General features: G+C 62.5%; 1 protein-coding gene across 3 annotated transcripts in view; it reads right to left on the bottom strand.

Moving 5' to 3' along the window:
* Positions 1 to 27,467, bottom strand: part of TBC1D22A (TBC1 domain family member 22A) — a 120,964-nt gene that overhangs the window by 51,695 nt on the left and 41,802 nt on the right. For all 3 annotated transcript variants that reach the window (XM_036299155.1, XM_036299157.1, XM_036299156.1), the window contains exons 5-8: positions 9,828 to 9,898; positions 7,396 to 7,524; positions 5,798 to 5,860; positions 3,439 to 3,553 (exon numbers count right to left, since the gene is read on the bottom strand). In XM_036299155.1, the coding sequence (XP_036155048.1) occupies positions 3,439 to 3,553; positions 5,798 to 5,860; positions 7,396 to 7,524; positions 9,828 to 9,898 (378 nt within the window). The remainder of the gene's footprint in view (positions 1 to 3,438; positions 3,554 to 5,797; positions 5,861 to 7,395; positions 7,525 to 9,827; positions 9,899 to 27,467) is intronic.

Here is a 27,467-nt window from a genome sequence, read left to right as displayed (position 1 = left end):
CTCTTCAAAGGGAGCTGGGGGGTGGGGGAGGGAGTCCCAGGGACAGACACAGGTGCCCACCGCGTGCGTCGCGGGCGATGTGAGCTCGGGGACTGGGGTAAGGACGCCGGTGCATCTCTGAGAGTTGCTGAGAGGAGCCTGGAGAGTCCCATCACGAGAAAAAGCGTTCCTCTCTGGTGACAGACGGGAGCTAGACTTGTGTGGAGGTCATGTCACAACATCACAGTCTCCAGCCTCGATGCTGCATGAGGAAAACTAAGGCACCGCTGTCCGTCAGGCACACACAGACCTTCGGTATGAGGCCTGCGGCCACTCCACCCACCGTCCCGTGTCCCCACGGCTGCCCCAGGAGGGGCTCACGCATGCCCCCCTGGACCTGCCACCACCCTCTGCCCACGTCTGGCAGCTCACAACGGCAGGCGCTTGGGTAAGTTCTAGCCGCACGCCTGTGGCACCGCACGCTGCCTACCACTCCTCCCTTGAAACCGTCCGCACACTGGACTCCTGAGACACCCCCGTCTTGCCTCCAGAGCGCACCCGCCTCCCCCGTCACACACGGCCCTCCCCGGCCTCTGCCCCAGGAGGTGATCGCAGACCCGCTGCGGGCAGGAGCCCATGAGGACGGGTCGGGAAGACACGAGAACAGCGCTCCCAGCCAACATGCCCTGTGCCCTCCACACCGAAGGTGGCACGAGCTGCATTTTCTGCAGGATCGCCACGGCGGAGACGCCAGGGACACGTCAGTGACCACAGCGGCACCTCCTGCTCACTCCGCACACCCGGCACAGGCTCTGCGCTCCTCGTGCTCTCACTCACTCAGGCCGAACAGCAGCCACGGAGGCGGGCTCTGCCTCCGGTCCCTGCCCCGCGGCCCCCGCAGCTGGGCAGAGTGGCCGGACCTGGCAGCTGAGGAGCCGCATCCCAGCGCGGGGCTCAGCAGTGCCAGCGGCCTGACCACCGAGGCCCCGACACCTCCGCAGAGAGAGCCTCGCCTGGAGGCGGGCAGCCACGTCAGGCCCTGGAGCCAAACTCAACCCAGCCTGGCGGCCCCGACACTGGGGTCAGGATGGACCCTGCCCTGCACTCCCGGACGAGCCCACCAGCCCGGACTCCCAGCGGCTCCCGGGCAACCATCCCCACAGCGGCCTCATCGCCAGCCCGTCCGGCGGCAGGAGCTCTCACGCTCTCCCTCTCCAGCTGTTCTCCTCTGCAGCACGTGCTGCATCATCAGCACCACGTCCACGTCCCTCCGCCCCGTCCCGCGGCTGAGCCAGCAAACGCGCTCAGGGCCACCGGGGCCTCGCGCACGATAGGGGCCAAGCAGTTAGGACGAACTTATTTACCACGTTAATTAAATGGTCTAGTTAACATGGAACATCAATTCTCCAATCACATCTCGGCTGATCTTTCTCAATTAGCAGCCTTGACGTCTGCTGACAGGGGCCTCCTGCTCGGGCATTAAGAGCGGCCGTGAGCGGCGGAGTGGAGGGCAGGCCCGGCCTCCTGCGGCCTCTCCCGACGCGGGAGACGAGGGAGGGAGCCCGCCGCTCATTAGCTGCTGAGCAACGAGAAGCCCTCCTCCGACATCAGCAGGGGAACGAGGTGCGAGGGGCTCAATGAGGTGCCCTAACGGAGCCCCGTCCTCCTCGGACAGCCGTCCTCTAGGAAGCCGGGTCTCCGCTGCAGGGACGGGACCCACCGGACAGGTAATCGGCGGAGACATGCACGGACACGCGAATCCCAGGACGGAGGGCCACACGGAGACGGTTACAGCCGCGGCCACAAAAAGGCTGCAGCCCGGGAGCAGGGCCTGCCTGCTGTCCCCTCTGCCGCGGCGGGGGGAGAGCACAGCCCTCACGCAGAGCATTGGAGCTTTTTCTGAGGACACAGAGGGAAGGAGACGCACGCGGGTTCAAGAGCAGCCACACGGCCCACCCGAACTTCCATCAAACCGGTCATCGTGCACGTAATTAACACAGCTTCCCGAAAATGACACGCTGGTGCGTCAGGCAGAGAGGTGGTGAAATGTGCAGAAATGCCATCAGAGACGACCCGTCTTTACCTTGTAAGCAAAGCATCCCCCTAACACGCCCCACCTCCCACAGCACAGTCACACCACTAATACCCCACCTCCCACAGCACGCAGTCACACCACTAATACCCCACCTCCCACAGCACGCAGTCACACCACTAATACCCCCACCTACCACAGCACACAGTCACACCACTAATACCCCACCTCCCACCGCACGCACTCACACCACTAATACCCCACCTCCCACAGCACACAGTCACACCACTAAGACCCCACCTCCCACAGCACGCACTCACACCACTAAGACCCCACCTCCCACAGCACGCACTCACACCACTAATACCCCACCTCCCACAGCACGCAGTCACACCACTAAGACCCCACCTCCCACAGCACGCAGTCACACCACTAAGACCCCACCTCCCACAGCACGCAGTCACACCACTAATACCCCACCTCCCACAGCACAGTCACACCACTAATACCCCACCTCCCACAGCACGCAGTCACACCACTAATACCCCACCTCCCACAGCACGCAGTCACACCACTAATACCCCACCTCCCACAGCACGCAGTCACACCACTAATACCCCACCTACCACAGCACACAGTCACACCACTAAGACCCCACCTCCCACAGCACGCACTCACACCACTAAGACCCCACCTCCCACAGCACGCACTCACACCACTAATACCCCACCTCCCACAGCACGCAGTCACACCACTAATACCCCACCTCCCACAGCACGCAGTCACACCACTAAGACCCCACCTCCCACAGCACGCACTCACACCACTAATACCCCACCTCCCACAGCACGCAGTCACACCACTAAGACCCCACCTCCCACAGCACGCAGTCACACCACTAAGACCCCACCTCCCACAGCACGCAGTCACACCACTAATACCCCCACCGCCCACAGCACGCAGTCATACCACTAATACCCCACCTCCCACAGCACGCAGTCACACCACTAATACCCCACCTCCCACAGCACAGTCACACCATCAATACCCCACCTCCCACAGCACAGTCACACCACTAATACCCCACGGCCCACAGCACACAGTCACACCACTAATACCCCACCTCCCACAGCACGCAGGCGCACACGGGGCTGGTGCTGACGGAGAGCGAGACCCTCGGCGTGGACTACGCTCCCGCTCGCATATCACCAGAAACAAGGCACCGACAGTGGCAGCTGCACCCTGGCCTCAGTGGCGAGGCACCTGGACCAGGGCTGTTACGGCGAGAAGACCACACTTCCTGTTGTTAGCTCACCTTCCTGACGCTACACTTGGTGGCAATTCTCCACATGGTGCCATCACCCACAGAAAGGCCCACAAGTTCATGGTTACCGCCTGTGAGGAAGCGCGCCAGGACGTGCTCTTACCCGTGTGCTCGCAGATGAAGACCACGAAGAAAGGGGTGACCAGGTCATTGATGCCCTGGACGTAGCCGCTGGCAGGGTGACGAATAGCCCATATGAACAGGATCCTCTCGAAAATCTGGAAGAGAGTGGAGCACGTGGTGAAGCGAACAGTGAGCCATCAGAGGCATTAGGACGCAGTCTTTCACTTAAATACAAACTGCCCGCTTCCCGCTGTCACTGCTGTTAAAGTATCAACAAACGCCAACTGGTGTCCACCTCTTCCTACAACTCCAACCACCTTACTTTCATTGACTCACAGGCAACATGCAGTGCTCCCCCAGCCCGGCGTCCACCGCACGCGCAGCGGGCACCGAGGATGCTGCTCTCGGCTCCTCCAGGCCCTCGGGTGCTATCCGCACACGGCTGCCCGGCCTGGGCCGGAGGGCAGCAGTACCCGGCCTACCAGCGACCCAGCCTTGACAGGGCACATGGCCCCTAGCAATCACAGCCACGGATGCCTGGTCTGTACCAGACAGAGCGACCACAGGGGGGCAGTCCAGCCAGAGGGATAGGAGCAGTGCAAGAGCCACTCTGTAAGAGACACTCTAAAGGGAGGGCACGCCCTCTCCAACGCCTTGTCAGTGCTGCTGGTGGAACGCAGATGCTGCAGGGCGCCAGAGCAGCCAACGTGGACACGCGGGGAAGCCAAGCACAGAGGAGCGATGCTAACGGAGCCTGTGAAGCCCCTCGTGGGCCTGCCGCAGGCGCCCATGTCCAGGCCCAGCCTCCGCTTGCAGAGACCACACCTGGGTTCTGCCTATCGACTAACACAAGACCTAGGTTCCCAGGACATCCAGCCCCTCCTCACAACATCACCCCCCACAGAGCTGTGCCCGAGGCCCCGTCCCCGCTTGGGGAGCTGCAGGGCCCCGCCTCCCTGGGGTTGGACAGCCCTGCAGGGGCCTGGACAGGCCTGCAGCTCCGGGAGCAGCCACAGGAGCCCCACAGACATGAAGGGGCGGGACCACCGCCAGGGCACGGCGCCTCGAGCCAATGGGATCGAGGTCTCCGACGTCCCAGACAAGCAGAAGGACAGACACCGACGGTGGTGACGGGCTCTCCTCTCCAACCCGAAAGCTGGCCTCTCAGGTGCGCCAAGCGGTAGGAAACCATAAAACAAACCCAAGTACCGAGGCAGACTCCACTTCCCGTTAAACAGCCAGCAAAAGAGAGGCCATCGCTTGTGGTGCAGACACAACAAGCACAGCCACTGAGGAGACAAGCACAGCGCTGCTCCCAGCACGGCTCTTCCGTAGACACAGCCGATCCGCTGTGCTCTGCGACCGCACGTCCTTGTGCCTTAACAAGGCTGGACGCGAGCCCGGCCGGGGCTCAGTGCGTGAACGGCGACCTATGAACCAGGAGGCCAGGGCACAGGCCTGGGGTGCAGGCTTCATCCCCAGTCCAGGGTGCGCAGGAGGTAGCTGAGCGATGATGACTCTCTCTCCTCATTGATGCCTCTCTCTCTCCCTCTCCTTTCCTCTCTGAAATCAATAGACACATATTTTTAAAATTACAGGAATAATAACTCTGGTTCTTGAACACGTTATTGTTCCAGATGCCTCAGTCTGAAGTGCAGCTACGGGAACAGGCGACACTTAGCAAGTACCTCAGACAAGGAAAGCCGCATTTTAGAGAGACGCCATTTATAATAGCAACAGAACATGGCAGCAGCTAGGAATAAGCCTAATAACACATACAGACCTGTTATGAGGAAAATTTTAAAACCTCATTGAAAGGCATTAAAAGCGGCCTCCCAACAGGGCATTAGCATGTTCACACCCGCCAAGGCAGCAGCCTCCCTTCGCGTCGGCGCCCGGGAGGAGTCTGGCCTGTGGGCCTCATACGTGCACACGAAGGTCCCACACAATACGTGGGAAACGCCCACTGTCCAGCCACAGGTCAAGGCCACAGAAGCATGGGCCAGCGACGAGGGCGACGACACAGCGAGGCAGACGAGCCGACGCAGAGTCCAGCCCACATCACCGCCTGGCAGTGTCGCTAGCACATGACATGCACGCGCCTCGTGAGGAATCACCAGCATGAAGTGGGCGGGGCTCCACGTGAGACTGAGAGCAGAGGCAGCGCAGCACGGGCGTCACGTGGAGCGGGGCTCGGTCCGCCCAGGTGGGTCCGGGATGGGGGTGCCCCCCGCAGCACATGCCACACCACCAGGCTCCTTTCAGAGCAGTGAGCGGCCCCTTCAGCGACGCCGTGCGCACGGCCTGGGGTACAGCGCCTGCCCTGCCCACGCGGGAGAGTGGGCGCCGAGCCCAGCAAAGGGGGCCCCTGAGCGAAGGGGGCCCGGGGCCGCGCTTACCTCCGTCACTGCGGGCTGCAGCGTCAGCGCCTCGGGACTCATCCGCGGGATGTCGATGTGGATCTGGAGATGGAGGAGAAGAGACAGGATGGCAACCAGCCGGGTGTAGCCGGAAGCGGACGCTAGCGCGCTGCCCCCGCTGTCTGCTCGGAGACGCTGGCCTCGCCGAGCGCGGCTCGGATGGGCTCCCGAGTCCTGGCATGACGGGCGGCTGACCTGCCCGCCCGAGCAGTGGCTGCCACGTGCGAGGACAGCGCAGGCCTCGGCCACTGGACACACGGTCCACAGCCATCAGCGAGCGTCAGCTCCGGACAGGGACGCGCACGTGCGTGCGTCAGCCGCAGCACAGCCGCGCCAGTGCTTCTCGGACCCAGGCCACAGGAGAGTCACGGGAAAGTCCACTCTCAGAGGGACACGCACGGCTCAGGAAGCAACCAAAACAGCATCAGGGCGTGAGCTGGCGGCATGCGGGCTCCAGCACCCAACACCCACGAACATCCCCCACGGGCCCAGCTGTCACCACCCACCACCAGGGACACAGCCCAGCCGGCCACGGGGACACCTGCACGGTGAACTCGGGTCCACGCCCCGTGCTTACAGGTGACCTGGGACCGCCTCCCGCCGGCCAGCCTGGGCCTGGGCACACCAGGCGGAGCTGTTACCCTCATGGCAACTGAAGACCGCCCTCACCGCGGTCCCAGCCACCTCCCCCGGACTCCCAACAGAAGGAGCTGGTGCACCTCCCGGAGAGATGCCAGCGTCACCGCCGAAGTCTTCTTCTTAAATAAAAATGCATCAAAACATGTTCAAAACACTATCGACGCCAACTATTCTCTCAGACTAGCGGGGGGGGGGGGGGGGGGGGGTGGATAAAGCAGGCGGGCTGTCCGCCCCCTGAGCAAGCGCCTTCTGTCTCAAACTGGCTTCCTGAGTGGCGGGTGCAGTGCCAAGCCTGGGAGCCGCCCGTGTGCCCGAGTGCCAGGACAGGCTCCGGGAGCAGCTGGGCCAGGGCAGAGGGCGCCTAGAGGGCGGAGGAGGCGTTCCTGCCCTGAGTCCTCCTCCTCCTCCCTCTCCTCTTCCCTCTCCTCCTCCCTGAGGGAGTGGATCTTCCCGGAGCCTCCCTGCGCCCGCCCACGGGGAAGACACGTCCACGAGTCCACGTAACTGACAGGAGCTCGGGCGCCAGCAGAGGCGAGCTGGGCCTGATGCAACACACCCAGACCACGCTGACGGCAGTGACGGCAGGTGCGGCCAGCCCACGGCGGAATTGGCAAGGCTCCTTCCTTCACCTGGAGGCGGGGCTCCACGAGGACAGGCTGGACAGGGAGACGCCCGGCCGTGAGACCCGCTAAGAGCGCCATGGTGCTGGGCTGCGGCACAGCCACTGGAACTCTGGCATCTCGGAGCCGGTGAGAACTCAAGGTCTCCGAGCCGGCCAGCAGCGCCCCCTGCCCCACCGGGAACCACAGAGCGGTCATCTGTTTCCACGCGCACCGTTTCCTAGGACACAGCGCGGCGGCCAGCGGGACACAGAGGGAAACACTGCCGCCTGCAGCCCCGCCAGGCGGAGCCTGCGAGGGACGGGAGGACAGGCCCACCTGCCTGTAGGTGTCCTGGTGGCCCTCGTCGTTCCGCGAGTCGTAGTAGTGCTCCACAAAGGCGAAGTACTCCTCCCGCTTCCTCTGCAGCGTGGCGGCTCTGCGCTCTGCGTTGGCAGGAAGGTAGCCCTGCGGAGGCAGACGAAGGTGAGTGTGGTCCACGCCGACCACGCATCTCCCTGGGAAGGCGCGAGTCCCAAGGGCCTCCCACCAGGGCTGTGGGGCCACCAGGGGAGGCCCGGTGGGGACCAGCCGAACACTGCCCACAGGCAGGGACGCCCAGGGCTCTGCGTGAGCAGGGCGAGCATGCGGGGCTCCTCCCTGTCCCCCAAATTATAACTCCACTTATTGAAACTGAAGTTCTCAAAGGCACGGATGCCGCACTGGCAATCAGAACCCCACATCCTCCTGCCGCTCCCGTTCCTGAAGGAAAACACACATGCACGTTGAGGCCTTTAGATAATTAAGCAAAACTAGGAATTATGCAGATGAGGTACATGCACGCATGGGCTGAATCTAAACGACAGAATGACAGGGAACGTAACTGCTGCATTAGCAGGCTGTGAAAACACCAATCACCAATGTCAACCCACACACGCAGGGACACGGGTCCAAGTGGTCCCGGCGACACGACCGGCGCCCCCTGCAGCCACGTGCGAACCCCCAGAGGCGGGGACGCAGGACCCATGTCACCGCCTCTAACCATTCTACCACCAGCGCAGGCGGGACCGTTTCACCAGCTGTGCTCGAGGTCTCTGAAGCGTCATTTAAAAAAGGCACAGCCTGTGCGTCCCACAGCGCGCTTTGCACAGCCGCCGCCTGCGCCAGTGTGAGCCTCAGCGGGGCGCAAAGGGGCTCCGGGCTGAGTGCAGCCCGCTCCCAGCAGCAGGAGCGCCTCTCGTGTCCCTCACTAAGGCCCAGGGCCACTGCCCCTGAGGACAGCATGCCCACAGCCACCGGACCACGTCTCTGACGGGTCGTGGACACACAGGAAGCAGTCCTGTTCACGGGCCTTGACACAGGTCCGTGTTCAAGGACACTGGCTGTTCGTCCTACTGACCTGGATAAATGGTAACGTCTCCATCCTGGTTCAGGGCTGAGCCCTGGGTCCTGGAGGCAGAGTAGACAGGACAGAGCACCCCCCAGCCCTCCACTGAGCCCCCGAGACCACATGTGCCCAGGCAGTCCCGCCACCCCCACTCCCAGCAGGCACCTCTCTCCTTGTCCCAGGAGCCCAGTGTCCTAGAGCAGCAGTGCAACCCTGGGCACACCTGGGACCCTGCGGGCGCCTCGGTGTCAGTACCTCCCAAGCTCCCAGGCAGCACGACCAGGTGCCCAGCATGGAGAGCCAGGTCCAGGGGGGCGGCCGGGGCTGCCACATCTCTGCTGCGCCCTGTCCCCGCCCACCCGGGGGCACCTGTGGCCTCTCCGCTCGGCTCCTCTGCCCCGAGGCCCAGGCCAATCCCTGGGCAGCATGTAGAGGATCTAACCATGACCCGCAGTCGGGCACCGAAGGAAAAGAACAGGACACGGTCACCCGCGCGACACCTGCCCAGGGACGCAGAACACCCTCAACGCAAACTGCCGTGAAGGGGCCTCACAGCGTTTTCACCCCAACTTCCCACAATTCCCTCTGAGGAGCTGGAAACCCACCTTAAAGGGAAAGGTAGGAAGACTGGAGAGAAACGCTTAAAACAAACAAAACACCAGCAACTGCAGCAGGTCTAACTGAATAGCAAGAGAGCATTTAATCAATACGCAGTCACTGTTCAGGCTGCACCGCGTTTAGGATTACGAGGCGCTAAGCTGCAGATTGATTGAGACTCATTAGCGAGAAAGCGTCCTTTAAATTGTCAAAGTCGGGCCCATTCAGAGCAGAGTCCCCGCTGACTTGGCTCCAGAACAATGAAGGGGGAGCTGCCCCACCGGGAGCCCCATGCGGGCGCAGGGCCATGACCCACCCCTCGCCCACACGGCGCCCGGGCCAGAGCTCTGTGCGGTGGGGAGCGAGGGCTCCGCCCTCATCGCAGAGGCTGTTTCCGTCAGCCTGCCCCGGCGCCATGGCTGAGAGCTACAGAAAGCACGCCCGACACGCCCTGGCCCTCCGCCGCCTCCTCTCCTCGCGGCCTTTCACCAGGTCTGCACGCCTCAGGGAGATTATTCACAACACGGAGGTCAGGGCGAGAACACACAGCCGCCCTGGCCGGGGCTTCACATTTCCTGGCAGCCCTGTCACCCCGGCTCCTCATGAGGCCAAGGGTGGGCCTGCCCTCAGCCCAAGGCCTGCATCGCCACAGACCAGGCGTCCGGTGACCAGCCACACTTCCGGCCAGATGAGGGAGACGGACACGGGGCTGCCCTCCTGGGGGAAAGACGAGGGGCCGCCCTCACAGGGAAGGTGGCGACGGGCAGGCCCCGGGATGAGCACTCACGGAGAGGAGCTTCCACGTGATGGGACGCACCGGCTTCGGGATCCCGGACCAGCTGAGCCTCCGCAGCTCCTCTGTGGGCAGAAGAGACGAGGGAATCGGGGTTAGTGAGTCAGCGCCCACGCGCCGCCCCGCCCCCACGTGCCGCCAGATGCACCTCCACGATGGGCATCCGAGCAGTCAGCACCACCCGGGCGCACGGCCGCTCAGAGGACACGCGTGTCCCCGCTCCCCCTGGGGCAGGCGAGGACCAGAGGTGCCAGTGCCCCCGCCTCCCTCCTCCCCTCCCACTGCCTTCTCTGCCTCCTGCTCGCTCTCCACCCCCATTGCCTTTCCCCAACTTCACGCCCAATGCGGCCGTGGCTCCTCCTCGCACCCTCAGCAGGAGAACGCTGTGCGGTCGCTTTCTCGGACGAGTTTTGGAGGAAAGTGCCTTGGAGAGGCCTGTGCACGGCACGCATGAAGGTGTGGGTGCTGCACGCACCAAGTGGGCTGTCACTCTGCCTAAAAACACCCGCACATGCAGAGGTCACGCAGGGCGGGCCGGCCGCCCGGGGCAGGGGACGGGCCCCTGGATCCTGCCTGACCCTCGTGTCTCCTTGAGTCCCACTCACATGCCCTGCGTGGCCAGAAACGCATTTCAACGTGCAGGTGTGTCGCCACTCGGCCCACTGTCCCTGAGGCAGGCATTGCTTCCCTTTAAGTCCAGAAGCACCGACAGGTGGGAGCAGGCGATTCACACTCGGAATAAAGACGGATCAGGAGGCAGCCCCGGTAGTTGAATCAACCAAAACAGCGCCAGCACCTCACCGTTTCCAGTTCTAAAGCCCAAGCAGAGTGCATGGAGAGCGACTGGGCAGCAGTTCCAGCAACAACCTCACGTCACAGCCGCCTGGGAAGACCCAACCCTCCCCGTCACCGAGGGCCCGAAGCAGACACCACATGAGCCTGCAGGCCGGCCCAGGGGGAGGTGGCCTTCCCGACGCCGTCCGTTGGGGAAGGAGCCCGGACACCTCCGGTTCCAGGTCCCGGCAGCCGTCTCCTCGGGGACGAGCCCACAGCTGGGGGCCCGAGCGTAGGTCAGAGGTAAGAGAAGGGTCTGACCACAGCGCCGGCGCCCAGGGAGCTGCCACAGAGGCAGCTGGCTCACCGGGCGTGCCCCTGCCGGGAGAGGAGGCAGCAGCCGGCCAGGGGCACTCCGGAACTCAGGGACCCTCTCCCAGGTCTGTCCACTCTGTGACCTGCCAGCATGGAAGAGGGTTTGGTACCACAGACCCAGTCACGTGTGGACACGGACAAAGGGTCCACACAGACCCAGCGACCAAGACAGAAGCAGATGTTCCAGGAAGGGCCCACGGGTGGGGTCACCCCGGAGAGCATCGCTCCCCTGCGTGCTGACCTGGGCCGCCGGGGAAAGCCACCTCACAGAGTTCAGGCCCCCTGCCCATCCACCTTCCCACCAGAACTCGGGGGGCACCCCCCCAGCACCCCTGGAGGAGGCAGGCAGAGAAGAGACCACGTTGCTGGGCTCCTGAGAGGCCTCCTCGCTGCTGGGAACCCTCTGAGGCACTGGGTCGGAGGTGAGGGGGGCTGCCCCCCCAGGAACCAGACCCGCCTCCGGGGAGGCCAAGGGAGAGAGGCCGGCAACACCAGGAGGCAGGGGACCGGGCTCCGAGCCCAGCACCACGGCCAGACCAAGAACCAGAAATCGACAGCCGTTCTCCACCGGCAGAAACAATGAAATAGAGCGAAGAGGGTATAGGCAGAAGCTGAACGAGAAACGGACACCAGCCCACGGAGAAAGTGACTGGTTTTACTTAGACTCACAGAGGCAGGGAGCCCCTGGCCTGCTGAGCGAGCGCGACTTCAGGGCACGTCCCTGGGGGCACAGGTGGCGGGAAGGAGGGAGGAAGGAGGGGGGAGGGAGGGGGAGGGGGGAGGGAGGCACAGCCAAGCCCAGGGCCCACCTCCCTGGGCACGGCCAGAACCACTACAACCGCCTGCGTGTCTTTTCCTCAGACATCAGTCTCTGCTTTCCGTTTCCTACAACTTCTCCGTGAGGTTTGGAAGGGCTCATGTTGCCTGAGTAACCGGCGACGAGAAGCGTCTGCCCCCCCTTCTGAAAGGCCTCTGGGGACTAGGTCGCTGCTGCTGTAAACGTTCAGAGCTCACGAGTAAAGTAACGCCATCTGACCTGACGCTCTCCCCTGAAGGTGTGCGTGCCACTGACTCTTTAAATTGACAAGGAGATCGTAAAGCAGGGGTCCTCAAACTTTTTACACAGGGGACCAGTTCCCTGTCCCTCAGACCGCTGGAGGGCCGACTATAGTTCAAAAAAAACTATGAACGAATTCCTATGCACACGGCACATATCTTATTCTGAAGTAAAAAAACAAAACGGGAACAAATACAATATTTGTATTTGCATGTGGCCCGCGGGCCGTAGTTTGAGGACCCGTCGTAAAGCTTTGATTCCTCTTGGTCCCTGCACCAGGCCCTGCCTCTCACGGAGTCCGTCCATTCCATGTGCCTTCTCGAACCCTTTGGCGTAGACTTGGAATACCCCCCGAACCCCATTAGCTTTAATGTCTGTGGGTCTGTAGTGATGTCTCCTCATCTCTTCCTCATACTGGGCGTTTGCTTTGTTTTTTAAATAAGTCTACCGACAAGTTTGTTTTGATCTTTCCCAGGAACTACTGTGGGCTCTGCTGAGTCGCCTTCTTCTCCACTTTCCAGTTCTCTGGTTTGTTTCCATCCTCTCTCCCTGCCCTTCTTTTACCCGGTTTTGGTGAGTTTCCTCTTTTCCTAGCTTCTTGAGGTGGCAGCTCTGCTGCTGGATCAGAAGCCCCGACCCTCTTCTCATAGACTGCCCTCCAGGCCCGTTTCAGGTGATCAGACGCGCGCTGTATGCGCCGTCATCACTCAGCTCCAACGCTCTCCAACGCTCCCTGACCCTTTGGACGTGAGTCGTGAGAGAAGGGTGTCGACAAAGGTCCAGATACCGGAGCATTTCCTGGAATCTCGCCGTCAGCCCGACCTCTAATGGACAGTCGTTGGGGGGAACCCGGTGCCCGCAGTGCTGTGGTGTTCACCCCAGTCTGCCCGGTGACGGACGCATCCTCCCGCGCTGGGGTGCCTTCTCGCCCGGTGAGGGCCGGGCTGGCAGCGCGCGCGCATCTTTCACCTCTTGCCGATCGTTAAACGTGCACGTTTCAACGCTCAGGGAGGCAGTTACACGTCGGCCTCTGATTGGGAATGTGTCCCTCCCTCTCTCTTCCCGTCGATGCTGGCTTCACGCATTGTGCACCTGGATTATTGGGCGCACACACATTTGGAAAGATATTATCTCCTTAATGAGGTGAGCCCTTTATCATTATGAAACATCCTCTGTCTCTAATAAAACCCTTTGTCTTGATGTTTACCTTCTCTGGCATTATTATAAGCAAATGAGTTTTCTCGTGAATGATGTTTGCACGGCCTCTCCAGCCTCTATTGCAGCGGCCTGCGTCTGTGCTGAACGCTGTGTCTGGCGTTCCTTCAGCCGCCGGTCCCGTTTCCCTGCACTCACACTGCAAAACCCCGTCCTCCAAGAGAGCGAGCTGAAGTGTGAGAAGTTTTGAGACGCTGAAAATAAACGAGAAACGACATGTCTTTCTTCCACAACAGCGGATTTGCGTCCTGAAAATAAATAGTAAAGTTTTGAGCTATTTTCATGAAAACAATGCCAAGACCACAATTCCTTGTGATCTGCACTGTGAAGGCGGCGTCAGTACAATCCCACTGGGGAGATGGTCCCTGCAGACACTCCATGACCGAGGGGGGCAGAGGGGCCAGCTGCTTCTGTCTGATGGTGCTGGTTTAATGCAGTGACCTGCTCAGATCGCAGGTGGGATCCTCTCCCTTCTCCCCTCACCCTTCCTTCCTCTTGCTTTGGAATGTACTTCAGTGAGCACACAGATGCCTGACTGGGGGGACAAATCCTATTAAAACACCAGCTGCTTCCTCAGCGAGGCCTGAAAAGCACCTCTCTGCGAGGGGGGGAGGGGAGGTGGCAGCGGGTAGATGTGCGCTGCCTGGGGCAGGGGGGTGGGGGGGCAGGGGGTAGATGTACGCTGCCTGGGGCGGGGGGGGGGGGGCAGCGGGTAGATGTGCGCTGCCTGGGGCAGGGGGGGCAGCGGGTAGATGTGCGCTGCCTGGGGCGGGGGGGGGGGGGCAGCGGGTAGATGTGCGCTGCCTGGGGCGGGGGGGGTGGGGGGGCAGGGGGTAGATGTGCGCTGCCTGGGGCGGGGGGGGGGCAGCGGGTAGATGTGCGCTGCCTGGGGCGGGGGGGTGGGGGGGCAGGGGGTAGATGTGCGCTGCCTGGGGCGGGAGGTGGGCAGCGGGTAGATGTGCGCTGTCTGGGGCGGGGGGGGGGGGGGGGGGGGGCAGCGGGTAGATGTGCGCTGTCTGGGGCGGGGGGGGGGGGCAGCGGGTAGATGTGCGCTGCCTGGGGCGGGGGGGGGGCAGCGGGTAGATGTGCGCTGTCTGGGGCGGGGGGGGGGGGCAGCGGGTAGATGTGCGCTGCCTGGGGCGGGGGGGGGGGGGCAGGGGGTAGATGTGCGCTGCCTGGGGCGGGGGGGGGGGGGTGACTGCTCGTGCGCCCCGGGTTCGGAGATCTAAAATTCACGGAGCGACGGTGACACAACTCTACAGACTCACTCAGAGTCCCTGAGTGGGACACTGAAAGGTGGCTTCTATCTCAGTGAAGATGGCAGAGTCCCGGACAAAGGGTTTCTAAAGACTATAACCCAGCTGCCCCGGGCCCCGCCATCAGAGCCCTTGGAGCCGCCTTGAGGAGCCGCGCTGACGTGCAGCACGGCCTGCGTTACACATTACGCTCCCTGCAGCGAGGCTCAGGCAGTCTGTGGGCCCAGCTCTCTGCTCGCGGCCTCCCCTGCAGCCCCTCCCCGCCTCCGGCCCCAGCCGAGCTCTGTCCACCCTGGGACGCACCCTGCGGGGAGAGGCGGCTGGAGCCACCACAAGCTCAGAGGCGCTCCTGAGCCTCCCCACTCTGAACAAGCCAACCCTTCCTACCGCGGGGCACAGCCGCCTTCCAAGTACTGAGGTCAAGTTCACTCTCCCACCCGTTCCCCGCTCCTCCTTCCAAGAGTAACTGTCGCCCAGAAAGAATGTCCAGGGCAGGGCAGCGTGCAGGGCCAACCAGCCTCACTGCAGAGCCTCCATCTGTTCACTCACTGCGTTTATTTTACCCGAGGACAGGTTTTTATTGATTTTAGAGAAGGGGGGGGGGGGGGAGACATCAATGGGTTGCCTCCTGTGTGCACTGACCGGGGATCAAACCTGCAACCCTTTGGAGTGCGGGACAATGCGCCAACCAACAGAGCCGCCCGCCAGGGCACACACAACACTCTCCAACTTCTTCCCCAGGCGCCAGAGCACAGCAGGCCCTTTACATGTTTAGTGTGTGTATATAAAGGTCCATTTGGAGCTGAAACTCTCTTCATTCTAAACCTCAGCCCCCTCCCTGGGATGAGCGGGGCCCCCTCTGCAGACCCAGGGCTCCCGCAGCGGTGGCCTCATGCATCTTGTGATGAAGGTCTCAGAAGTCCTGCTGGGGAAGACACGAGGCTGGGCGCCAGCAGCAACCTGGCAGCGTGACTGAAGGCCAAGAAAAAGAGCAACTGTCACATCTGCCACGTCATGTGAATCCGGGGGGGGGCGGGGGGGCAGACTCCACAGAGGGAGGCAAGGACCCACACGGCCTAGCCCCACGCAGTCCCGTGTGCGCCCATCTCCACCACAGAAGGGGAGGGGCCACCCCGGCCTCCCAGTCCCTCTGCCGCCCAGTCTCCCGGGGTGGCGACGTCCTCGACGTCCTCGACGACAGGCCTCACACAGGGAAATCTAAACGTCAAACAGCCTGAAACCTAACAAATGCCTCCAGGGTGGGGAGCCCCCCCCCACCTGGCTCTCCAATGCGAGGGGGCTCACCACAGATGGGCTCCCAGACCGCACAGCCTTCGCCCCATTAGCCAGACCCCTGGCTCCGACTCGAGGAAGGCGGGGCCCCCAGTGCAGGCGCCTGGGGGACCCACAGGAGACTCTGGGAAGGGAGACGCGGCCTGGAGGCCTCCCAGCAGTGCCATGTAGAAACCGGCAGGGTTTTGGAGCCGGGGGCACAGGACGGGAGGGGACATGCTGTTGGACCGACGCTGAACCACCACAGCAAAGGAAGGGGAGAGAAAGACCGCGGACCATCCTGCTGACTCCCGGTGAGGGGGGCCTGGCGTGCTCTCCACCTCAGCCTATGTTTGGCATTTTTCACAACTGGCTTAGAGCCTTCAGACCTGCAGCCATGATGGATCGCCTCCCGTCTGGAAAGCTGCGTCCGGTTCCCCAGGAGAGAGCCCTCATCCTTGGCCAAGAAGGTGCCCCCCACACGCTGGCCCCGGCCACATGGCCCGGGGAACTGACTCCTCCCCCCTTAACGGCGAGGAGAGCAGGGACTCACAGGCCCAGAGCCCTGGCCGGAGGCTGTCACCAGGCCCGGGGCAAACACCGAGGAGGGACAGGGCCTAAGTCATCCTCCCTGAAAACCGCAGCAGCTGCTGCACGTCAGCCTCACGGTTTACACGCCAGATCACGCCCCGTGTGCTGCTGGGCAGAGGGGACAGGAAGGAAGGGAGCCCTGGGCACACTCTGCCCTCCAAGTTCTCGGGGGCACCCCCCTGGCTGGACCTCACAACAACCCCAATGGCAAACACCGAAGCTGGTCCCAGAGGCGTGTTGGAGACACGTCTCCTCTGTAATCACAGCTTCTCCCCACACCAACCCTCCGGGCCCTCGGCGACATTCTGCCCGCTCTCTGGCGGGCTGCCGCCTGCGCGTCACTGCAGCCAGGTGCCCGTCCCCCACAGCGGCCTTCCTGAGGCCGGCGACCGGGCGCACACAGCACGACGTCCAGCCCCCAGGCTGCAGCGAGTGCGCGAGCATCGTTCTAGCGCTTCCCCACGGAGGAGCGGGTGTGAGCATGATGACTCCAAGGCGCTCAACACTTTCTCTGCACGCATTACTCATCTTGTGACACAAAACTGTTATTTCTCCGAGATTACTGTAAATCGCTACATGAAGAGCTGGCTTGCATGAACAATTAAATGATAGATATGATAAACTAGACTTATAAGCTTTATGCTCCTACAACATCAATTCCTTGAATGATTGAACTCAGCAGAGCTGGGAAATCCTTCCGGAGGCCGGGCCCGCGGACCCGCAGCTCCCCCAGCCGCTTCTGACAAAAACGACGACAGCGGAGAGGAGAGGAGCATGTTTAGCGGAGGCTTAGCATTACTATGGTAACCGCAGCCACTTGTTTCAAAAATGAATAATAGCTCTGTTAGGTGCTTCATTAAAATTTTTTCAACCACATACTGCCCTTAATCTTCTCAATGGAACAAAAGACTTATTCAGAGCCGTGCAGAAGACGGAGCAGGCCCCGGGTGCCGGGCGCCCAGCACAGGCACGCTGACGGAGGAGGATGGCACCTCCCGGCGGAGGGGAGCTGGGCACTGCCCCTAAAGGAATTCCCCAGGAACCTCCACAGCCCAGCGTTCTGCTCCTGCTCTTCTCCCCACGACAACCGAGGACGCCTGCCTCACAGACATGGCTGCTAACACAGGAAGCTGCCCACAGACCCGCAGGGCCCAGGGCAGGAAGGCGGCACTGCGGGCACACTGCGTGCAGCTCTGCAGAGGCTCAGAGCCGCAGCACCGGGACCAAGATTCGAGACTGATCCACAGCCCTTCCTTCGCCACCCAGGACGCTGTGCCTCCGGGACAGCCGGGCCCACCCTCCGCAAGCAGGGCTCTCCCTGCAGGAGTCATGCGAGGCCACGAGCCTGCTACCACGCTCAGACGGCAGTCCTGCCACCCACCAGGGCCATGCCGCGTCAGCCTGAGGCTGGGGAAGACGCCACAGGGACCCAGGCGGAACCACCCGCCCAGCCTCCCCAGGACCCTTCAGTGCACGCCCCGTTACGCGCTGCTCTCCCACTGTCCTCCCAGCCCTGCCCATTCCAGTCCTGCCCTGTCCTACCACCACGCCCGGCTACCAGGGCGGTCCTTGCTGATGTCACCCACACGCTGTGCACCGCGGGCGCCTTCTCTAGGCTGCGCTGTGGCCCGCGGCTGCACAGGCCAGCGTGAGGAAGGCCGGGAGGGCGCCTAGCGAGGGAGATGACCGCCCAGGTGCTTCATGAGGACACATTTGCTGTCACAGCTGGGCTGCTACACTTCCCAGAAGCGGGGAGAGGTGGGGAGGCAGCCAGCCCCCCAAAGCTTCCCATTCTCAGCAGCGGGGCACGGGACTCACTGACCCTGACCGCGGCAGGCGGGACCGCGGCAGACGCTTCCCCATCACTCCCCCCCCAGCACCGCGAGTGGCTCCGAGGAGAAGCGCGGCCCAGCGTGTCTCCACAGACGCACACGCGCCCACCACAGCGAGGCTGGCCAGCAGCGGGCCCACACGCTTGCACATGACAGCCAGCGAGACGGGGACTGCAACCACCAGGGCTGGCAACCACCGCACCCGGCTCAGGATCGCCCAGCCCCCCACACATCGCTGGCACAGCAAGGCCTGCAGCGGGCACCCTCCACCGGCAGTGGTCATTGTCCACCTGTAGCGGGCACCATCCGCCGGCAGTGGGCACCGTCCACCAGCAGTGGGCACCGTCCACCTGTAGCGGGCACCGTCCGCCGGCAGTGGGCACCGTCCACCAGCAGTGGGCATCGTCCACCTGTAGCGGGCACCGTCCACCTGTAGCGGGCACCGTCCGCCGGCAGCGGGCATCGTCCACCTGTAGCGGGCACCGTCTGCCGGCAGTGAGCATCGTCCACCTGTAGCGGGCACCGTCCACCGGCAGCGGGCATCGTCCACCTGTAGCGGGCACCGTCCACCAGCAGTGGGCACCGTCCACAGTGCGCTGTTCTCACAGGGGAATCATCCTGGAACAAGACGTCACTTACACCCCTTAATACAAAGGAGGCCCGACCTCCTTCCCCCAGAGAACCTGCTAGCAGTGATCACACTGCAAACAGAAGATACATGCTATGGCCCCTCTACAGAGAACTTTCCAGAAGTCTCTAGCAGGGGTCAGTCAGCCGGAGAATGAGTGACCCCTCCGACGGCAACTCAATCCCAAAGGCTGCGGGGCCACCCCCAAGTGCTGCAGCCACACTGTGTGCCTGCTGGTGCAGATAGCCCCGGGGCCTCCAGGAGCTCATCCACCGGCACAGGGAGCATGCCCGGCAGTTTGCCACGGCAGCCAGAGCCGCTCGGTCCCTGGGCATCGGGTGAACAGCCACAGAGCACCATCTGGCTCCTCGCGTCCTCTGTCGCCTCTATCTCTGCGAGGTAGTTGTCATGATTGTTGTAAAAATGCACACAACGGGGGCAGTAACCCGCGAACGTTTCCCGGCACCGCTCCGCGCACGGCTGTTCACGGAGCCCGTGTGCTCACTGCACACTTACAGCTCGCCGCCAGCTGGGACCGGCAGCGCACCGCTCACTCCCACGGGAAGGCGGGCACTCACTCCCACGGGAAGGCGGGCACTCACTCCCACGGGAAGGCGGGGACACCTGCTGCGAGCAACAGAGGCGCCTGAGGCACCACGCCCACAGACCACCTCACAGGTAAGGCCAGCAGTTTGGAGGTCTAAAACTTGCTCAAAATGGCAGGCTTAGGACGAGGAGAAGGATGTCCCCAAGTCGACGGTCACCCCACGAAACAGGTGGGACCATGTGCATGTCCCACCAATGGCCTGGCACACACAGTGTCCACCAGGCCCCACGCCACTCAAGAACTGGGCCCGTGGCCACGCACACCCAGCCTCTCCCCTCTGCCCGCTTCCATCCTCGCGAGCATGTGCCGTGCACACACCCAGCGCCCTGCTCATCCATGGCCCCCAAGCACCGCTCAATCCCCCTTCCTCTCTAATCAATAAAAATACATACATTAAAAAGTAAATGACTGAAGTGAGCAGCCCATTTTTAAGAAGGCACCTTTTTCACAGCCTTAAATCCCCCCCTCCCCCCAGTGACACAGGCATCCCAATCAGACTCCCTGCTGGGCCTCCACCTCGCCAGGACACCTCCCTGTGTGGACTTGGAAGAGAGAGGAATGATAGCCACACTGGCTGGCCTCCCAATATTCCCACCGTCACCTGACAGCCTGTACCCGGGAGCCGGGCTGACCCAGGACTCCCGCTGGCGGACACCTGACAGCCTGTACCCAGGAGCCGGGCTGACCCAGGACCTCCCGCTGGCGGACACCTGACAGCCGGGCCAGCGGGCCAGCGGATTCCCACACCCACGAGGCCAGCCCAGCCTGTCCATGCTCCTGGCTCGGCCACGGTGATGGCTGCCCTGCTCCCGCAGACGGAGAGCCAGACGGCTTTTTATCGGGGTTCCTCTAAAAGGCCATCGGAGGCCCTGCAACACGATTTATAGGTGCATTGTTTCCATTTATTTTAATTTTATTTATAGCCTCTGCCAGAGCCGTGGGCACAGGCAGCTATAAATCAGACCCCGAACCCGCCGCACACTCCCCTGCTGACGCTCAGGCCCAGGGCTGGCTGGGTGAGCCCTAACGGGAATCCTCATTACCTTGCCCATCAGCTCTGGGGTGAACGCTCTTGAAAAACTGCTTACAAGAAAATTTCATTATCTACTAGACGGGATCCGGAGCGGGGGCCGGGAGCGGAGGCCGGGAGCGGAGGCCGGGAGCGGGGGCCGGGAGCGGGGGCCGGGAGCGGGGGCCGGGAGCGGGGGCCGGGAGCGGGGGCCGGGAGCGGAGGCCGGGAGCGGAGGCCTGGAGCGGCCTCCATGAGAAGGAGCAGTCACGTGCCCTGTGCCCAGCACCAGGCTCACTACGGCTCGGCCTCGATGGCTGCACGACCTTGGGGCACGTTCTTGACCTCTGTGAGCCTCGGTTCCCTCACTCTTAAAACCGTGGCCAAACCCGGCTGGCGTGGCTCAGTGATTGGGTATTGACCTGTGAACCAGGAGGCCAGTTAGGGCACAATTCCCAGTTAGGGCACATGTCCGGGTTGCGGGCTCGATCTCCAGTGAGGGGCATGCAGGAGGCAGCTGGTCCATGATTCTCTCATCATGAATGTTTCCATCTCCCTCCCCTTCCTCTCTGACATCAATAAAAACGTATTTTTAAAAAATGTGGCCAAGAGAATCCGCTCGGAGAATGTGCTGGAAACCACACAAGAGGCTCTACGGAGACCCCGGAACCATGTCCCGCAAAGGGAGCCCTCACCCCAAGTCCTCCGGCCCATGGCAACCTCGGTGGCTCTGTCCGTCCTGTGCCTCACCCCACGAGCTGCTGCAGTGGCCCACCTGCCACCATCGCAGTCCTCAGGGAGCCACAAACCCAGTGTCCCGCACCCAATGCTGCCCTGCCCACCTGCTCCTGCCCATGGCCTCCTCTCCAAGGAGGTCGTGCCATCTACCCAGGGTCCAAACCCAGCCTCCTGCTGCCCCTGCACCCTGCACTCCACGGGTCCCCAATCCTGGGGCACCATCTCCCTCTGACACCTCTCAGGTCTCCTTTCCTTGTTGCCCACGCGCGCCCGCTTGGCGGCACCCCTTCCTACCCGGGCAGCCAGAGACGCGCCTCCGCACATCGCCTTCCGCTCGGCCGCCAGGATGCGGGCCCTGCAAGGGACAAACCCTGGCTGGAGGGCGCACCCCAGCTCGCGGGACCGCTTCCCTGGGAACCATTACATACTCCTGCCCCTGAGGCGGGCCTTGGCCATGCGGCCCTCTGGCCACTGCAACGGGAGTGGGTGTGGCACATGGCATCCTGGCAGAAGCCTCCAGAGACGCCAGCGCCCCTGCCAGCCCCTGGCCTCCACCCTGGGCACGAGGTCAGTCCTTGTCACGGACACTGCGGCCTCCCCGAGCCCACCCAGGCCACACACAGGCCCAGCAATGACCCGCCAGCCCTGACACAGGCCCGTGTGCTGACAGGGAAGACGCACAGGAGGGTGAGGACCGGACCCGCCTGCCTCCCGGGGCTCAGGAGCCGGCGGAGGAGAGGTCACTGGCACCAGCAGCCGCACTCCTCAGGGAGAAGCAGGACACGGATGGATTCGCAGCGGAGAGGGCTGCGCAGAGACTCATAAACAGACCCCGAGGAGCACGGAGCACAAGCCCCTCTCCAGGCAGCGGCCTCCCCGCCCTGCAGCGGAGGGCGGCCCTCTCAGACAGCTTTCTGGGAAGGAAGAAAACAGGCTTTACAGGAGCTGCCCTGTCTCCACACACAAAGGGGAAGCGGCCACTGGGTGATCGGAGTTCTCACTTATTCACTCAGCAGTCACCCGAGTGCCAGCGCACTCAGGAGCCGTCCTGGACACGGTGGCCTGACTTCCACGGTGGAGTCAGACCAAGGCCAGCTCCCGGCTCGCAGCCGCCCAGCCCGGGCTCAAGGTGTGAGCGCCCCCTGCGACCAGGAAGGGCCGTCCTGAGGGTGTAACTATGCGAGATGAGGTGGTCAGAACCCAGCAGCTCCAGCCCCTTCCCTGCGCTCTCCATGCAAAAATGTCAGCACAGCAGCCAGCGTGGCTCAGTGGTGGGGGCGTAGGCCCGCACACAGCAGGTGGCAGGTTCAATCACCCCTCTCCCCCCCCCCCCCCCGCCTTTCCACTCTCTCTAAAAATCAATGGAAAAAACATCCTGGGGTGGGGATTAACCAAAAAAAAAAAGCCACCACGACCAATCGCCTGGGAAAGCCGGAAAGCTGAGTGTCCCTGAGTGGGGGGCGGGGCCACACCTTTAGGACAGAGGCCTCCAGCGAAAGCGAGGCAGGCGCTGCTGCGCAGGCCCAGCGCGACGGGAAGGGGCCGCCTCATCACCGGCCCCGGGCAGTGGCCGGCTGCGCTTCAGGGGCTTCGCGGTCGCAGTCCTCGGCTCCGCACCGCGAGCCAGGAGCCCGGCTGAGCGCTCCCACGAACTCCATCGCCGCACACGCATGATCACCGCTTCCTTCCATTCTGAAGTGACACCGATCGCCACTTTGATTTTTCAAAACTGCGTGTGCTGCACAGTGAATGAGTGGTCAGGGCCACGTGTCTCCTGCATCCGGTCACCAAGGAAAAGCAGCTTTGTCCACGTCAGCACCCCAGCAGCCCGCAGCCTCCACCCACCTCGCGGGCAGGACGGAGCCCGGGTGGGAACACTGACAAAGGTCACACAGCAGGTCTGGCCCTGAGCCTCCCACAGCGAGGCTGGCAGGACACAGGAGCCAGCCCGCACTGACAGGTGTCATGCCAACTGTCCCTTTAAGAGCCAGCCCGTGGAGCCTGGAACCCTTTGCAGAGGCAGAGACTGTCCACAGAGACAACTCGGCCTCAGAGCGTGTGCCTGCTCCTCCTCCAGCGTCGGGGGACGCGGAGCAGCGCTGCACGCAGAGTGCCGGGGGCATGTGCGGTGCTGCAGGGGCTGCCATGGCGCGGGCTCCCTCTTCCCCGAAGCGCATTCACTCTGAGGAGGAGCCAGAATGCCCAGCGGGTTCAAACCCTGCCCCACCCCTTCGTGGCTGTGTGACCTTTGACCAGCAGCTCTGAACCCCACTTTCTCGGTGTAACTCCGGCACGATGACTCGGACTGTGGGCTCGGGAGCCCTGGTGAGAAGGCACCTGCTCTCGGAGGGGCCTCCCGCCAGGTGCCCAGACACCCCCCTGCCGCCCCCATCCACCTTCCAGCACCAAAAGGGCGAAGGTTCCCTCATCGACACCCGCTCCCACACGCACACACCATCACAGAGAAGCAGGCACAGAGTTCCAACAGAGAGCGCGACAGTCCCCAACGTGGGCAGAAAACCCACCACGTCTAGCGAACAGGCACAGCCTGGAAGCCGTCACCTGCACCAGCAGCGAGCCTAGAACACCAGGGCAGCAGGCACGGGGCAGCGCAGAACGGGGGGACCTGCAGACACAAACGGGAGCCACGGGCCCAACGCCGGGCACGTGTGCCTGTCCCACGCCTGCCTGCGGGGGAGGCACCGAGGGAGAGGCCGGACTCACTGCGCAACGAGACGGAACATGGCGGTTCTCGGCCCCACGCATTCTGTGTGGAACGTGACTTTCCATAGCGCCTGTCTAGTATGTGAGACGATCTTTATAAAACGACCCGGCCTCGTCGTTTCCGGCGGGAGGCAGCGCATGCCCCTGGTGATGGAGACAGCAGCTCCTCTGCATCTCTGCCGCCACCAGCCACGTGGGAGAGAGGGAGGAGCTGGAAGGCAGGGCAGCCTCTGGTGCTGTGCTGGGGGGGGAGGGGGCTTTGCTCTGAGCAGTGGACAGAGGGGCGTGGCTCCCAGTGGGCAAAGCTCCACACCCACCATGACTGGGTAGGGAACAGAGAGGGGACCCCCAGGAGAAAAGGCATCGCTAAGAAACTCCTGGCAGCAGAGGGATTTGGGATCATGGACATTTAGCAATAAACTTTAAATTGTTTACACAGCTATTCCGCTAGCCCCTCCTGAGACCCCAGCTCTTCCTGAGGCCTGCCTGCCGCGCACTCAGATGCCATATTTTAAGGCGAAAGCTGTGTGCTCCCCCAGGAGGCTGGCACAGGAGAAAGGGGCGCTGTGCCCTCGAGCTGGGTCTCCCCGAGGCCTCCCCTTCGCCCAGCTCCCTCCCCAGCGGCCGACCCACATCTCAGCCAGCTCATCCCACAGGCACTCAAGCCCCACGTGCCCCCAACCACTCCTGTCCTTTCTCCCACAGCCGCCAGTCCCCGTGAACGGTCCCCCTTCTAACCCCCGCCCCAGCCCTAAGGGCCCCCCAGCGCCAGCAGGTCCAGCTTGGGAGGCTCCAATGTGCCCCAAAGAGGTCCCCCGGTCTCGCCCTCTCCTGTGCCGCCCACCCCCCCCATGCCACCAAGCTTCCCTGGACCACGAAACTCCTCCAAGGTGTTCCCGCCTCCCCAGAAAAGGCAGAGGGAGTGTTCAGAAAGCTCCAATCAGGAAGTCATGAGCTCCTGCTCCTAGTTCAGTGATGGCGAACCTATGACACGCGTGTCGGATGTGACATGCGAACTCATTTTTTTGGTTGATTTTTCTTTGTTAAATGGCATTTAAATATATAAAATAAATATCAAAAATATAAATCTTGGTTTTACTATGGTTGCAAATATCAAAAATTTCTATAGGTGACACGGCACCAGAGTGAAGTTAGGGTTTTTCAAAATGCTGACATGCCGAGCTCAAAAGGTTCGCCGTCACTGTCCTAGGAGGCCCCCAATCTTTCTGTCCAAGCTTAGGTGTCACCTCATCAGAGGGTCCACTGCCACCCTCATAGGCAGCCCCTCCCACACTATCCCTGTGCTGTCCAAGGGGAGCCAGAGCCACAGGTGGCCACTGGCACCCAACACCAGGCCCGCCTGAGACAGACGGCTCGCAGTGTGACACCAGATGTCAGCGACAGCCAGAGCAGGGGAGCTGACCTCACTCGGTTCCAAACGATGACGCTGAATTCCTAGCACGTGAAGGTGTCCTGTACAGGTGAGACCGGCAAATAAGGAATGGCATTAGCATCCACTTCCCAATGCCCTGCACTTCCTGGGGCTACAGGAACGCCGCCCACAGTGGCTCGTCAGCGTCTGCCCTCGGGGCGCCGCCCAGGATGGGGACCTGTGCCCCGAGTCACAGTGCCCTGTCCATCCCAAGGGGCGCACCTCTGGTCCTGGCCACTGCTGCCGCCCCTCCCGGAAGGCCCTGCACCCAGCCGGGCCTGGGCGTATTCATCGCCACTGCGTTTCGGGAGCGCCGCCTCCACCAGGCACCGCTGAGCTGTCCTTAGTGATTCACTGAACCCACGTGGTGCTGCGTGTGGCCAGGGTGAGACCGCACTGTCCACTGCAGTCCCACCCCAGCATGGGTGCCACCCCAGGCACCGCCATGGGTGGGGCTGCCTCTCCCCCCGGCAGGCCCTGGCCCTTCCGAGAGGACCTGCCTTTGGAGGTGGCCCTGGGATACAGTGACACTGACCACAGGAAGAGCAGAGACACGTCCCAGGGGTCAGACACCCCAAGTGAGGCCTCTCGGAGAGAGTCCTGGCTGCTTCCAGATCCTAACAGGCTCAGCATTACCTAAGCAGAGGCCTGCTGCTCCGGACACACCTTTCCCTGCTCCCACTGAGGACGCTGAAGGTCACAGCAAACTACTGAGGTCCGCGCGGCCTGTCACCTCCCAAAGCCCCAGGCAGCTGGTCCGCGCGGCTCCGGACACAGTCTGGACACGCTGGCACGGATCATCCTGTGGCCCCTCCCGGAACAACGGGCAGAGGCCAGAGGCCCGCTTTGCTGTCTATCTCAAGATCCCCAGGAGACAGGTGGGCGGAGCGTGTGCCCGGCTGACACAGCCCTGAGCCCTCCAGGCCAGGCCCCGGGACAGCTCCTCTGCCTCCGCCCTTCTTGGGACACTCGGGAATCGTGGCCTCACCCTGTCGCCCGCACACCGCTGACTCACCTGCCTGCGCCTCAGTGGGCTGCCCACACAGTGCCTGCGCATACAGGCCCACAGAAACCTCCCTGAGGATGACGGGGCGACACCTACATCCGCTCTGGGCGGGCAGACTCCCCTCAAAGCCTGCACCTCCGCTTGAGCCCGGGCTCTGGGGTTTCCTCACTGTCACACCTCGTGCACGTGAGCCCCAGTTTCCTCGTCTATAGAACCAGGCTGATCACAGCACCCACCTCACAGGGCCACTGGGAGAACCTGGCACACGGCGAGCATGAAAAGCTATTACTTCTCTCATTCTGACGCACAGGCTGAACTTTACACACTAAACGTTAGTAATTTTAAATTATACTTAATATCATAGAGGAACAAACTTAATATCCACACGAAAAGGCAGTGCTCCTTTACCCGGACCCGGGAGAAGCAGCCCTGCCCTGTCAGAACATGCGCCGCTCCCGAAGGCACAGCCCACCGCCTGTCGACCCCACCCACTGCTCTCCTTGGAGGCCTGGTCTGCCTCCAGCCTCACCCCTGCCTCCGCAGGGAGACTCACAGGTCCACCCGTGAGAGGGAGGGAAGATGGCGGCATAGGTAAATGCCTATACTCGCCACCTCCCACAACCACATCAAAATTACAACTAAAACACAGAACCGCCATCATCCAGAACCACTGGAAAGCTGGCTGAATGGAAGTCCCACAACTAGAGAAATAAAGAAGAAAGCGCACTGAGACAGGTAGGAGGTGTGGAGGCGGGGAACGGGCTGGTCTGGCACCCACGGGGGCCACTTTTTTAATCGGGAGGGAGATCATCTCTGCAGAGGCCACCTGTGAGGAACAAGGGGTCCCAGCCCCACACCAGACACCCAGCCCAGGGTCTCAGAGCCGGAAAAGAAGTGCCTACAGGCAGTAAGAACTACAAGCTGTAAAAACCAGTGCTGATTGGGGCTCAGTGACACAGAGGCTGCTGGAGACCCAGCTGCTCTGCTTAAAAGGCCGGCACCACGAATTGAACTTATAAGGTCCTGCTTCCTCAGAGCTCCAGCGCCGGGCAAGGCCTTGGGGAACACAGACACATACGAGGAGGAACTGGACTGTCTGGCATCGGGGCAGGAACTTG

This window comes from Myotis myotis, unplaced genomic scaffold (assembly GCF_014108235.1).
Source record: "Myotis myotis isolate mMyoMyo1 unplaced genomic scaffold, mMyoMyo1.p scaffold_m19_p_3, whole genome shotgun sequence".
Lineage (NCBI taxonomy): Eukaryota > Metazoa > Chordata > Mammalia > Chiroptera > Vespertilionidae > Myotis > Myotis myotis.
Note: the sequence above shows the minus strand (reverse complement) of the source record. Positions and strands in the feature narration are given on the sequence as shown.